This window comes from Myotis yumanensis, unplaced genomic scaffold, assembly GCF_028538775.1.
Source record: "Myotis yumanensis isolate MYYU_CA2020_CCGP unplaced genomic scaffold, mMyoYum1.0.hap1 SCAF_2, whole genome shotgun sequence".
NCBI lineage: Eukaryota > Metazoa > Chordata > Mammalia > Chiroptera > Vespertilionidae > Myotis > Myotis yumanensis.
The window spans coordinates 167,580,086-167,595,841 of NW_027223753.1; the positions used below are offsets into that span (position 1 = coordinate 167,580,086).

The window sequence follows — 15,756 nt, forward strand, 5'->3', positions numbered from 1 at the left end:
ACACTGAAGAGAAAGAGTAGGTAAGGGTAAGTCATTTTCCATTTCTCAAGACTTTAGGAGGCAGATGCAGACCCTCCCAAAGAGAACAGTTTGTAGCTTTTACCACTTAGAAGTCTAATTACAAATTGGTTTTTGAGCTGATTTTTTTAATGAACTTGTTAAATCTCCCAAAGCACACCATCTAAAGTCATTGTCACCTTGTGGTTCATATAAAACTTTCACACAAGTGTTTGTCCCTGCCTAACGTGAGTAGTTTTCTCACTCTCCTTAGATAGGTAAAGCTTCATAGTTGCTTTTCTATTTCTGTTTTAGCTAAAGGAACCAATGTCCCTGCATTTTGCCTGGGAAATCTTTACCTTGGAAAGACATTATGTATAATTTTGGATTTCATTACTTTTCCCATAAGAATTGTTATTGAACTTGATATTGTCTAGTAAATGTGATTATTTACAATGCATAACTATCGTGCATTAGTTTGTATCTTTCATGTTAACTCTACTTTCATTACTAATCTCTATCAGTTAGGATTAGGGTTAACTCTGTGTTGCACAGACTTATTTTACCACAAAAATGGCAGACCTAGGACATTGAATGTGTGACTGGTGCCACTTCTCTACAAAGTTCTTGGGGACCCAATTCCTTCCAGCTCACCTGCCACCACTCCCTCAGAAGTAGCCCTTGTTCTCAATGGTCTAGGATGATCCAGCTGCCACACTGTTTAAGCAGCAGTTAGGTAAAGGGTTGAGATCAGGGCAAGAGACACATGAGTTGTCTTTAGGGAAGGAGGCTTTATACATACAGAGACCCTTCTGCCTACATCTTCTTGGCTAGTACTGAATCTGTAGCCACAGCTAGCTGCAAGTTATGTAGGGAAATAGCTGAATCACCTGTTATTTTGTAAGAGGGTAAGAACAGATATTAGGAGAAATTAAACTCGAAATGGAAGAAGGAGGGAAATAGGATATTGGGGGAGGTAACCACATTAACGAGCCAGAAAGGCTTTGTTCAGATGCTGTTTTACCTGGCTTATCTCTTTGAACCTGTTTACCCTTCTAAAAATTAGGATGATCATTCTGTCCTGAACTCTTCTTAGTGTTTGTGGTGGCAGGTCAAATACAATAATGGATTTATCAGCACTTTAAAAATTGTGTTGCACAAATATGAAGTATTATTTTTTTAAAAGTACTTAATAACCTTCTGAATATAAGTTCAGTATTACTAGGGTGATATATGAGTTTTTACATCAGACCCTATGCTAACCTTACTTGACACATGAACATTATATGTTAATGATAAGTAACTCATAATATAAGAGAGACCACATCTCTGTTTATGAAACATTTTCAAGAACATGATAATGCATTTGCTTATTCTTTCAGTTTTGTGCAGTGAAGATTATTATGCCCATTTTACAGACAGAAAAACTAAAGCAGAGAGGTTAAATGAATAGCTCCACATCATGCAGCTTCTGAGTGGTGGGTTTAGAAGCTATGTTGTCTGCAAGTCTCACACAGTTTTGTAATCTTGCTGCTTGAATCCTTTTATGCCAACTTCTGGTTGCCCATTTGGAAAGTCCAGATCTCTAAGATTAGAATGCCAGAGTCTCAGTTATTTATCCCTACCTTATCTACATGGTGTTCTTTTCCATTTCTTCCCAATGTGAAATAAATCCTCCAATCTGCCAGCCCCTTCCTGTGCACACCCATTACCCTGCAGAGCCACCTAATTTATTGCCACGCTAAATGTTCTTTTGTCCCTGGCTCACTCAACTGCTGTCCTTTCTTTAGGTGTCAACTCAGGTCCCACCTTCTGTGTAAGATATTTCCCGACTACTTCCTTCCACACAGACCTTCCATTTTCCTGAACTCTGTAACACAGAGAATATATATAGAATGCATATATTGCATTTAATTATAGACATAAATTATACACTGTATCAGATGATTCCATATGTCTTAGCTTTCTTTCCCCAACTAGACCTTAAGGTCTTGTACTTCTTATTTCAGCAGCACAAAGACAGTGGTGAGAACCAAGAAAGAAGTCTGGCATTTGTTACAAAGATCATACTTTATTAGCATTTTTTACTATAAATATGTTCCACTATTGAAAAAAAATTGTGGTTTAAATTATTTGTTAAAAAACAAACATCTTATGTGGCTTGAATGTTGTTCGTTTTGCAGAGGGGGGGATCTTGAACTCTCAGATCCAGGTGGGGCCCTTAGAAACCTTCTGATGTAAACCCTTCATTACAGATGAGTTCATGTGGTTTACCTGGAACCACATCGTGGTGGTGCAGAGACAAGAGGGGTGAGCCATTCATTCTCTCCCACTCTCCCTCTTCCTTTTCTTTTCCTCCCTCTTCCTCTCCATTTCGGTTCATAGTTTTTAGTTCCCAAAGGAGTTATCTTAATAAACAAGATGATTTATTCAAAAGGTCACTGATCACTTTCCTCTATTTTTCCTTTCTAGCTCTCTTCAATCTAATTCCCGTGGGCCTGCGTGTGGTGGCCATCCAAGGGGTGAAGGCCAGCCTCTATGTGGCTATGAATGGGGAAGGCTATCTCTACAGCTCAGTAAGTCCCTTTTCGTGTGTGTGTGTGTGTGTGTGTGTGTGTGTGCGCGCGCGCGCGCAAACTGGCATTATATTCTCTGAGCCAGTATGTCAGGGTTATTATGAAGATTTTATAATTCAAAATGTTACAAATGTTGTCCTGTTGAGAAAGAGCTAGTTACTTTCCTGCAATGTAAATTCTCTTCATCTAGCTTCCACTTCTGGAGGATAATCTATTTTTTGAATTTTACCCTTCTGTTTAATGTAAGAGGTGAGTAATTTTTCCTTTCTGTTGTTGCCTCTTCTTCAAACACAGAGGATGGTTTGGGAAGCTAGATTCTTCAGTTTGTCTGGGAGTCTTCTCTGTCTACAGAGGAAGAACTTTGAAAATAGATTATGCTTTTGTTGTACTTAATAAAATCTGTGCAGTACCTGATGGGTCAGATTCCTGGGGTAACTGGTCACTTTGAAGGCAATGTGAATGTGTGGGCTGAGCTCTGGATTAAGGGCTGGGATATTTAAGTTTAATCTGCATTCAGTTACTCTAAAGTTATCCCTTTGGGCAAGTTACCTCCTCTCTTTGACTGAATTTCTGGACCTTTAAAATGATGCTGTCTCACATCATTTTTAAATCTGAAGCTGATAAAATTAGGTAACACCAGTGGCTACATTATTGGCACTGACATGTTGTAAAGAAGTTAATGATATTCTGACGCCGATCTCAATCTCAAGATAATAATTTATGCATTGAAAGAGAATGTGGCTACACGGAACCTTGTGTATATATAATTTCTCTTCTCTTATAAAGGCGTTGTCTATTTGTAGTTTAAGAAGAAATATCCTTGAAAATCATTGCTACAGATTTCCACTCTTACTTTCTGTGTTCTCAGTAAATAATACAAGGTTATTCAGGAAGTTCACTTATGCCTACGAGATACTAAATCAGTTATTGAATAACTGCCATTAAATTTTTTTTTAATATTCAGTTAAATGAATCTCTGGTATATTATGCTTGATATTAGTAATGTATCTGTCATTCATAGTAGAATTCTTTTTTAAAAATATATTTTTATAGATTCCAGAGAGGAAGGGAGAGATAGAAACATTAGAGATGAGAGAAAATCATTGATCGGCTGCCTCCTGCACACCCCGTACTGGGGATTGCGCCCACAACATGGGCTTGTGCCCTGACTGGGAATTGAACTGTGACTTCCTAGTTCATAGGTCAATGCTCAACCATTGAGCAACACTGGCTCTCATTCTTGGTGTGCCATAATTCTAACAGTTCTTAATATCCAGTTATTGTGAGTCTGTGCTTTAAATGTAAAAATGAAAATAAGAAAAAGAAAGATAACAGGTTGTTATTTAAACTAATTTTAGTTTTTTAAACTTAAAAAAAAATTGAATGTATTACAAGCTAAAACATGGAGATGATCCTAGAGATAATATGATTTAAGGATTTAATCAGTCATCTAGTCAACAGCTAAAGGTAGAGTATATTATGCTCATATTTATATTTAGAAGGTGATTACTTATTTATTTAAGAGGTTGTAATTCAGGGTGTAGTTCCATAGAAGTTGTAGAGTTTATTTCTCTGGACCAGAGTGGTTTCCAAAGGTCTAGGAAGAGGAAAAACACAGAGAGTCTGGCAGTGGTAGTATAGGCAGGTGGCAGTTGTGTAAGAGCCTGTGTGTGTGTGTGTGTGTGTGTGTGTGTGTGTGTAGGGGGTGGAAGTGCAGAGGGGTCACCCTGTTGGATGCAATCCCAGAGTTCCTGGGAGGAGGCTGGATTTTCAGTATGAGATGACTAACCTTTATACTTTGCAGCATTTTCAGAGATGCATGGCTTGAGCCCATCAGAGGAGGTTTTAAGAAATTCTTGCCAAGAGAATCTTACTGTAGGTGCTTTTTTTTTTTTTTTTTTTTTTTCGGCCTTAGTAAAGCCAGTAGTCAGCTGTTGCTGAGTTACCTGTTTGAGGTTCCTAGAGTTTCAGTTTTCCTCTTCACTTAAATGAAACCTGCCTCATACCAAGAATTGCAATGCTTTTCCCTGTTTATGGTCCTGCCAGGCTACTGGGAGCAATTTTCCTTTATAAGCACTGACATCGATCATGAGGCCTCCTCCTTTCAAAATCACCCTCTTTCTGGATAGGACCAATAGGAGTAAATGCTGATTTTAAATTTTAAACAGGGGTATAGGTCTAAGATGCTGTAATAGGGCTAAAAGGGACCAGTATGGGGGAAGCAGACCTGAAAGAGAATTGGGTGTCAAGGCTTTATCAACTTCATACTGCTGCTGTCTGTATGATTGCCTAAGCAGGAGAGCACTAATGCAGCCAGGAGCCCTGTGGTGAATTAAAAACAGGCAGTTAACATAGGCTGTCCTGGGTGTTTTTGTATATATTAAGGTTTGAAGTTATTTGAAGAGCAGTTTCCTACTTTATGTGAAACAATGTAGTTGGGCATACCATAAGGACCATAACTGAGTATATGATGGGGAAGGAGTGGGAGAGGGGTGTGTGACCCAAGATATCCAAAGAAACAGAGCATTCAAGAGAAATTCACAAACAGTATCATTTATCTAGTGCCATTTACCTAGTTTATATTAATTTTTAGCCAGGAATTAATTCTCTTGTTACTTCTAACTTTCTTCTAACCAGGAGAGAGAAAGACAGAGTGATGTTAGGAAGTGTAGAGCTAAACTTTAAAGATCCATTCTGGAAAATGTATGTTTTAATAGGTGACTTTCATCCATATGTATTTAATGAGATTGTTGATGTATCTGTATTTGTTTGCATCATTATAGTTTATATATTTTTGCTTCTATATTCTTCTTTATTTCCTTACATTAGTGAAACATTTTTTAAAAAATTTTCTGCAACTTTGTAAAGGTAGGTTATAATTCTACCCCTTTAATGATTTACCCTTATTTTTACCATACACACATACATAAGTATATAGTTTGCTAAATATTTTCAATGTTTCTATTCTTCCAAACAGCTGACGGATCTGAGGGTGTTTTCTTGCTCAGTGAGCGCCACCACCCTTCTTGGCAATTTGATTAGTTACACTTTAAAATGAAATCATATGCACAATAGGTTATTCTTCTACAGCTAATAGTTAAACTTACCGATCTTTAAAAGAATTTCCATGCACATCATTTTTGTTTCTGTCTGTCTTTATCAAATTTTGCCCCTCTGAGTTTTCTTCTAAATGAAAACTTTGCTTTGTGTGTTAGAGTTTACTTCATTCTGGTGAAAATGCCTTCCTTTCACCTTCCCTCTTGGATTATAGTTCAGACAGTTATACAATTAGAACTGGATCAATATTTTTTTTTCAAATATATTTTATTGATTTCTTACAGAAAGGAAGGGAGAGAGATAGAGAGTTAGAAACATCGATGAGAGAGAAACATCGATCAGCTGCCTCCCGCACATCTCCCACTGAGGATGTGCCCGCAACCCAGGTACATGCCCTTGACCGGAATCGAACCTGGGACCTTTCAGTCCGCCGGCCGACACTCTATCCACCGAGCCAAACCGGTTTCAGCAAGGATCAATATTTTTATATGGTATTGACTTCTAGCATGTTACTGACCATGACAAGTGTGCTGCCAGTTTATTATTTTTTACTTCCTTGGTAACCTATATGGGAAAACTGAAAGACTTTTTTTCTCTTTATACATCATGTTCTGCAAGTTCTTTATAATAATGTTTAGTTGTGAATCTCTCTTAATTTATCTTATTAGGAATTCAGAATTCCCTTCTAATTCAAAGAATCATAGTTCTTCAACTTTGGAAAATTTAAACTCTCAACCCATATACGTTTTATTTCTCATGTTTTCCAGCCTCTTGAGCTGACAATACTTAAATGACTCACATGGAAAACTTGCCAATTAATCTACTCTAAATTTTATGCCATCTGTTTTGTAATTTCACTATAATTTTCATGTTTGGATGTTTAATGGTTTCTGTTTAATATTTACCTGTCCCTGATTTATTGCCTCCTATTTTTATTATCTGGCTCTTTTAAAAAACATTCATGAACTCATTTATCCTTCTGAGCATTATTATAATACTTTGTCAGACTTTTCCATAAGGTTAATTTCTTTTGTAATGAATTCATGTTTCTATTGTGGATTTTTGTTGGCTGCCATTTTTAGAAGCGGACTCAGATTATGTTAGAATTTAGAATGAGTTCTCTATGTGTTTGGAATTTTGATCTGCAGGCACATTTATCTCCCTCTTTTCCTGTCCGAAATCTACTTCTTCCTCTGAGGTCTCACCTCCTATCGCTGTTTTGATTGTCTCTATCCAGCCTTCAGGGGCTCTAGTTTAGAGTAAGATTTTAAGAGTCATTTCAAGGCTCTGAGTGTAACATTGGGGTTAGGGAAAGAGGCCTGGGCTAGGGTTGTGGCTAGGTCCTCTCATTGTGAGGCTATGTCTATCATTGCTTCTTGCCTAAAGTAGTAACTGCATATTTTATTTCAGTCCTTTAAAAGTTGGAGCAGGAAAACTATCCCAGGTCCTGGTGTGGCGCAGTAGCCTGCCTCTGGCCCTCTAGTGTACACAGAGGGCTTTTGTTGACATTGACTTGAGCAGAGCACAATTCTGGGTCACGAGGCCTCCCTCAGGACCTGAAGCTCAGTAGGCCTGCAGCTGGGACCTGCTCAGTGCTTTGTGTTTCTATCCTATACAGGTGCTTAGCTTGCTTTGATCGTGGCTATGTCATAGAGGCCTTATATAGGGTGTCCCCCAGAAATGTATTCTCATACTTTGAATGATTATAAAGGCAGTGTTTATTAAATCACACACTTTAGCAGCTGATAGTTCAATGAAACTGAAATATGAAATATATTTGAAAATGAAATATATTTTAATAAATTGCATATATGTAATAAATTACATATTACATACATTTGTTATATATAGATATATATTAGGCCTTTTATATTTTATATTTTATTCATCATTGCTATCAGTTTGGAGCAGAGAAGATGCATTATAGTTCGAACTCATGCCTCTTTTATTTGTTATTGTGATAAAAGTGTATGATATAAAATGTACCATCTTCATCATTTTTACGTGTACATTATGGTAGTGTTAACTATATGCACATTGTTATGTGACAGATCTCTAGAAGTTTTTCATGCTATAAAACTGAACTTCTATACCCATTAAACAGTAACTCCCTTTTCCCTTTCCCTCAGCCTCTAGCAAACACCATCCTTCTTTCTGTTTCTGAGTTTAACTACTTTAGATATCTCAAATAAGTGGAATTATGCAGTATTTATCTTTTTGTGACTAGTTTATTTTACTTAGCATACTGTCTTTAAGGTTAATCCAGTTATAGCATATGACAGGATTTCCTTCTTTTAAAGGTGGAATATACGTATTGTTTGTATATACCACATTTTCTTTGTTAATTCATTTGCTGATGGACATTTAGATTATTTTCATAAGTTGGCTATTGTGAATAGTGCTGAAATAAGCATGAGCATGCAAATATCTGTTTGAGATCTTGTTTCTAGTACTTTGTATATATAACAGGAAATGAAATTGCTAGATCATAAGATATTTCTGTACTTAATTTTTTGAGGAACCTCCATACTGTTTTCCATAGCAGCTGCATCATTTTGCATTCCCATCAGCATGTACAAGTATTGCAATTTCTACATATCAACACTTGTTATATATTTTTTTCTTTTATTAAGTAATAGTCATCCTAATACAGTGGTTCTCAACCTTGGCTGCACATTAGAATCACCTGGGAATCTTTTTAAAATCCTGATTTCTGGGCCTCAACCTCCAGAAATTCTGTCTCTTTGTTACTAATGTTGTGGCCCTACTTTGTTATGGGGTGGGCATAACAAAGAAACAAAATTTCTGGAGGATGAGGCCCAGAAATCAGGATTTTAAAAAGAGTCCCAGGTGATTCTAATGTGCAGCCAAGTTGAGAACCACTGTCCTAACAGGATTGTATAATAGATCTCATTGTGGTTTTGATTTCCCTAGGATTTGTAACTAGGCTAAAATTATTGGGTCTTTTTAATAAGTAGTTTGATACACTTAGCACACATATCACTATTTCAGTGGCTAATGATTAAAATGTTTTGAAAATGTTTATTTTTCTATGATTATTATTGATTTACTTTATAAACTAAAAACAATTATATTGATAATGTCATAGCCTTGAATCAATTATCTCTATAATCTGAATTAGATTGTTTATCCTATATAATAAAAGCCTAATATGCAAATCAAATGAACGACTGACTGAATGACCTGTGGAACGACTGATCATTATGACACACACTGACCACCAGGGGGCAGATGTTCAACCAGCCAAGGCGGTTGCCAGTGGGAGGGGGGGGGGGCAATCGCCCTGCCAGTCGCCCTGCAGATTAGCCCTGATCTCCGGCCAGGCCTCGGGACCCTACCCATGCAAAAATTTTGTGCACCGGGCCTATAGTAAACTAATAAATGTTTTATTTCAACTGAGGGATACACAAAGTTCAAATAACACGAATATTAATTTTTATTGTTTAACACTCTCCTAACCCATTCCAATTATACTTAACGCTAATCAGTGATAAAGTGACTTTTTAAAGTTGATTTACGTCCTGATGCATAAGTAATATTGTAAGTTGTCATAAGAGTAGCTACACAGTGATACCATAGCAGCAGTATTAATGATTGTGCTAGTAAAAATAATATAGTGTGTTTAATTTTTATTGTTTCTAAGTAGTTTTTAGATGTGTATTTAATTTTTACAGAAACTGTGAGGAAGAACAGGAACTAACTACTAAACATTGATTAATAACTAAGGTTGTTTACTTAAATGAGCCCAGCCTAGTGAATAATAGATCTAAAACTTGATCTAGGTGTTAACTTCAAAAACTATGAGCTTTTGCCTGGCCAGCATGGCTCAGTGATTGAGCATCGACCTATGAACCAGGAGATCATGGTTCAATTCCCGGTCAGGGCACATGCCCAGGTTTCAGACTTGATCCTTAGTAGGGGTGGAAAGAGGTAGCCAAACAATGATTCTCTCATCATTTATATTTCTTTCCCCCACTCTCTCCCTCTCTTTTTCTCTCTGAAATTAATTTTTAAAAAATCTTTAAAAAAACAAACAAACTATGAGTTTTTAATAATACTGTGCTCTCCTTGGGGTTATTTACTAGGTGTATCGGTTAATAATGAGGATTTTGTAATCAAAGAAAACATGATAATTTCAAGAGAAACATCAAAAGTGCTTTATTCAAAGTAATGTCCATCACTAGCTACACATTCCCCCCATCTTTCAGGTAATTTGTGGATATTGTCCCAATAGAACTTTTCTTGTTTTGAGGCAAACCATTCAGAGACCCAATTTTCCATTTCTTCGTACCTTTAGAAGTGCTGCTCAGAAAGTGCATGTGCCATCGATTGGAAAAAGTGGTAATCTGAAGGAGCAAGGTCTGGTGAATAAGGCGGGTGGGTTAATACTTCCCAGGCAAGATCTCTTAACGTGTCTTTAATTGGTTTTGAAGTGTGTGACGGTGCGTCATCATGAAGCAAAATTACTTTGCCGTGTCTTCTGGCCCATTCTGGTTGTTTACTATCAAAGCGTGGTTCAAATTGATTATTTGTTGTCAGTAGTGATCAGTATTAATGGTTTCACCTGGTTTTAGAAGCTCATAATACACCACACCTTCCCGATCCCACCAAATGCCCAGCATTGTCTTCTTTCCGAAGTGATCTGGCCTTGCAGTCGTTGTTGATGGTTGACCTGGATCAACCCATGATTTTGTACATTTGGGATTCTCAAAATAAATCCACTTTTCATTGCCAGTCATAATTTGATGCAAAAAAAGACTTCCTTTCATGCTGTTGAAGCAACATTTTACTGATGACTTTTTGGTTTTTCATTTGTCTTTTGTTCAGTTGATGTGGCACCCATTTTCCTTCCTTTAAAATCTTTCCCATTGCTTGTAAACAATCGGAAATTGTTTGCTGAGCAACGTTTAATCTTTCTGCAAGTTGTTTTTGAGTTTGACACGCATCTTCATCCAACAATGCTTGTAATTGTTGGTCTTCAAACTTTTTTGGTTGACCTGGACTTCTTTGCCTTTCACATCAAAATCATCACTTTTAAAGAATTTAAACCAGCGTTCACAAGTATCTTGAGATGGAGCATGTTCACCATAAGCTTCCTGAAGTATACGATAACTTTTTCTTCAAAATAATGAATTAAAACTTCCCACAAATGCTCTTTTTTTGGGCACTAAACTTGACATTTTTAAGTGTAAAAAATATCTATGATGTTAACACCTTCAGCAAATTTGACATATGAAGTTTCGAAGCTTGCTGTCACTACAACAATATAGCATACATATCAAATCGCATATATATTAACATATGAGTAACTCCATCTATTGAAAAAAATCCGCATTATTAACCGGTACACCTAGTATAAGAAAACATTTTCATTGTGCAGTGTTTCTCAGTTTTTTTCCTGAACTTCCATATGGTCTCATTTGGCTTTGCAATAACTCTGATATTATAATTATTACTGAGTGACAGAAGCTACACCTTGGAAACAGAGAAATTAAGTGATTAAAATGAGTTCATTCTGTATAGGTGAGATAAGTCAAGAAAAAGGAACTTGGAGTTCAGTGTTCATTTCTTTAATCAACATTGCTTATCCTATTTGCTGTTGCAATTAAGAGTGTGCTACTCTCTATATTTTTACAATGTAATGTCAAAAGCATGATTCTTTAAAACCAGGGCAGCCTATCCCCTGGTTTATGATGGTTTTCATTAAAGCAGCAGTAACAATAAGAATGAGAGAATGCTTGATTTATTCATATCCATTGGGCCATAGAATTTAGAATTCTATGGTCTGGTGCTTCAGCAAGAGTAGAAAATGTGAAGATTGCAAAGACTGTATGAAGAATTACTGAGAAACATGGAAGGAGTCTCTGAGGGAGAAGAAAAGGTCAATATTGAGAGCCATAAGGAAAATATATTTTATACCCACAAGGTGGAAACAGGAGAAAGTACTTTTTATTTTATTCCTCTAATTTCTTTTGCTTTCCCACTATCAGATTTCCAAAATTTCCCATCACTGAGGACCCAATACAATTTTTCTGTTTCTGCAGCCAAAAATAACTTTCACATTTTGTATCTTGATAAGATATTTATCTGTATGTTTCTTTTCTTCCTTTTGTTAGATTTATGCCCTGTTTATCCTGTCGGATGCAAGCTTCTTGATGTTAGGCATCATGTCTAATATAGATCAATATCTCCCACAGCACTGAAAACTTACCGAATAAAGATACCTGTTAAAATCTTGTTGATTCTGTTGATGGGTGCATTTCATGCAGTTTACTTCTGGTAATATTCCACTGGCCATCTGGTCTTTAGGGTTTTGTAATAATTCTCCTGATTGTGACTCCACACACTTTCTAGCTCCTTTAACTCATTCAAACTTGAATACGATATAACTGTCTTGTTAAAATATGGAAAGTTTGGTAGAAGAATCACATTGTTCAGACATCTCTGCATTGAGGCTGATACTGTGTTGTAGTTTTATATTGTTGTCATGTTCTCCTTTTTTTTTTTTTTTTAACTAAGTAGGGCTTCTAAAAGAGAGGTGGGATAGAAGCAAAGGTTGGCCAGGACATTTTATTGTGAAGCCACTGGTCATTACAGTTCATCTCTCAGTGAAAGATTTCCACTCCATGTTGTAAATAAATAGCAGACTTTTAAAGCATGTCTAGAATAGGGGTACAAAATGCTTGCTTTGGAATTTGAGTTTTCTCATCAACTGACTCCCTTATGGAATATTCTGAAATTTAAGGTATATGCAAACTATTTCTTGGGAAAAGTGGTATCTCTAAAAACTCCCTAATATTGAAGAACAGTAAGAGGTCACCTTAGCCATTAATGCCAAATTAATCATAGAATGTTGAAGTTAATGGCACCAGAATAGAGAGAAGTCAAAGGCCAAATCACAACTATGGTTCAGTAATTAGATTGTTAATATTCAGTTTAGGTCATTTGCATATTTCTGTTCTTCCATATACTCATGGTTTCCTTGAATTTTATAACATTTCTTTCTCAATTCAGGTTAATTTTTGGCTATAGCACTGAGAAAAAAAATTGCTTTTTTTTCTATGTCTTTTTATCCTCATATATATTAATTAACTGAAGTGGGGTATTCTTTTCAACTAAAAATAAAGAAAATATAGAATCCTGCCAGCCCAAGAATCTGGCATTTGTTCCTTGCAAACATGTGACATGATTATTTTATTAGAATTACTAGGGGCCTAGTGCACAAATTTGTGCACCTTGAAAGGAACTGTGGGCCACAAGGCTGCAGTGGGCACATGGGCGGGTCTTGGCCCATCCTCCATGCCCCCGCCTGGCCCCTACCACCATGCTCCTCCCCCCTCCGGTCCCCTCTCTGCCTGCAGCCCCACTCCTGCCACCACTGCTCCCATACGCTGATGGCACCGGCCCTCGCTCGCACCCACTGACGGCACGGAGCAATTGGGGCTGGCGGCAGTAGCGGGTGCGAGCAGGGCCAATGCCATCAGCGGGTGCAAATGTGGCTGCTGCCCCAATCACCCCTCAGGAGCAAGGGGAGGTAGAGAACCCCTCAGGGGTGATCAGGGCTAGCAGCCGCCGCTCGCACCCACTGACGGCACCTCAGGACTGGGACCAGGCACTGGCGGCGGGTGCAAGCGGGGCCACAGGACTGAGGTGGGTGGAAGCAAAGAACTTTCAGTAACCACCAGATGCTCACCCCAATGACAGTGACCAGTGCCCCGCCTTGATCTGACGCTCCCACTCACCTGCTCCAGCATCCCGCTGCGGCTGAAGCCCACCATGTTTTGTGCTCTGCGCTCTGCTGCCAATGTCCACCATGTTCCATGTGTGCCTGCTGATGGTCAGCGCACGTCATAGAAACCGCTTGTTCAGTTTTTCGGTTGTTCTGTTGTTTGGTCTATTTGCATATTAGCCTTTTACTATATAGGTTGTTGCCTTTCTTTAGAATGAATCAACAGGTCATTAGTTATACTTTCAGTAAGGATTGAATAATATAAGCATACATTTTTATCTTATTATGATGTTTTCAGCTGTAGGTGGTGTTGGTTTTATTCTGAGTTTGTAACTTCTGGAAAATGTTAATACTTTAGCTCCAGGGCTATCCTTAATTGTAAAAATTAGCATATTTGTTTGTAATAACATTTTTCATTGAAAAATAAAAGTAGGATTAAGCTTCTAAGAGCAGCACTAATGAGGACCCTCAGTTGAATCATTTGAAAATGATACTAAATTTTATATTTTTACTTTCTACCTTACCCTTAGGAAAATTAAGCCAATGTGTAGTCATATATCCAAAATTTCTAGATTGTGTTTCTGTAGTCATTAGCAAATTAGGCAATATTAGACATTATTTAAGAATGCGAGCTTTAGAAATAAATCCTGGCTCTGTTATGTACTTTTTATAGTGCCATTACAGACTCAGTTTTCCTGTATGTAAAATGGAGATAATAATGAAAATGCCAGCTATCTAGGATTATAGTGAGGGTTAAATGAAATGATGTATGTCAAGCCCTGGCACCACTGCCTAATACCTGGTCCATTCTCAGTGTTAGCTGTGAGTAGCAACAACATCAGTAGTAATAATAGCTACATTGAAGAAGATGCTCAGTGTATCCTCAATCGTTTTTTTAACCATCAATCCATGAAATTCATGTAGGGTTAATTCTACTCTTAGTTTCACTAGTGACTACTGGTTTGCCTAATCCAATATCTTTAGCCACCCTGCGCATTCAAGGTTGGTTACAGAGTATTTGAGTATTTCTCACTTAATTGGAGCCAATTAGCTTCAGGCCCCAAACTTGACTTGATGTGTTGAAAGAGTTGCCTTTTTTAAAAAAATATATTTTATTGATTTTTTACAGATAGGAAGGGAGAGAGAGAGAGAGAGTTAGAAACATCGATGAGAGAGAAACATCGACCAGCTGCCTCCTGCACATCTCCTACTGGGGATGTGCCCGCAACCCAGGTACATGCCCTTGACCGGAATCAAACCTGGGACCTTTCAGTCCGCAGGCCGATGCTCTATCCACTGAGCCAAACTGGTTTCGGCAAGAGTTGCCTTTATAAACACATACACACACACACACAAAAACACACACACACACACACACACACACACACACACACACAACAACAACAACAACTGAATTTAGAGCTGAGAGGATAAAAGGATGACAACCACTTTAAAAGCCCAAGGAGAAATCCTGTCTTAGAATGATTCCAACATTCAGAGGGCAGGAGGTCTGGGTGCAAAAATGGAGAAATCAGGTCTTGCTCACCTCCTGTAAAGCTGTCCATGAAGACACACCTGAAGCCAGCCTTACCTCTGAAGTTTTCAGTTTCATGAGCCAATAATTCCCCTTCTTGTGTGAACCAGTTTGAGTTGTATTTTGTTTTAACCTTATAAACTAATAAAGAGATGAACTAATTTTCAGAGTAGTCAGATTTTCCAAGAAAGCTAAAGTTTTGTTCTCTCCATATTCTCCATGTCTTCCTGCTGAACGATTAGCCTGTGGCCTCCTTCAGAAGAGTTCTGATGTTACCAGGCTTCCTGGTCTAGCCTGGTCCCCAAGCAGAGTCCCTGTCCTTATTCTGCCTTCCCTTACCTGCTCTCCAAAACCTATGTAAAAGATTAGTAATTATTATATGAAAATATGCTTTTTTGGTTTGTGATAACAAAAAAATAATAAAAGATATGGATCAATCTTTCTTTAATACCTTCCTCCCCTGCCCAAGTTTAAACCAGTTTTTCAATATGTTTACTGCCCATGACTTTCATAGCCTTCAGGGACAAGAAAAGAAGGAAATTATGAGTGCTGAATGCAAAGGGAAAATCAGAAGGTTTTTAATTGAGACTCGAGTGGAATGTAGATGTGGTGAAGCAGAGAAACACAGGCAGGTCAGTCTTATGACCAGGTCTGCAGGGAAATTGGCTCTTTGAACAGACAGCCTTGTGAAAGAGAACATTAAACAACAAAACAACAAAACACTGTTCTAAGCGGCCAAGTGAGAGCAATGACAGGCAGGGACAGATCACAGAGTGCTATATTTTGAGGAGACTTCAAGCCTATGGCCTACTGCATTTATGATGCACCTAGTTTGTTTCTAT

General features: G+C 37.7%; 1 protein-coding gene across 5 annotated transcripts in view; it reads left to right on the forward strand.

Moving 5' to 3' along the window:
• The window catches only part of FGF12 (fibroblast growth factor 12), a 525,572-nt gene that overhangs the window by 345,012 nt on the left and 164,804 nt on the right, over nucleotides 1–15,756 (forward strand). For all 5 annotated transcript variants that reach the window (XM_070406567.1, XM_070406569.1, XM_070406568.1 and 2 more), the window contains one exon: nucleotides 2,470–2,573. In XM_070406567.1, coding sequence (XP_070262668.1) covers nucleotides 2,470–2,573 — 104 coding nt within the window. The remainder of the gene's footprint in view (nucleotides 1–2,469; nucleotides 2,574–15,756) is intronic.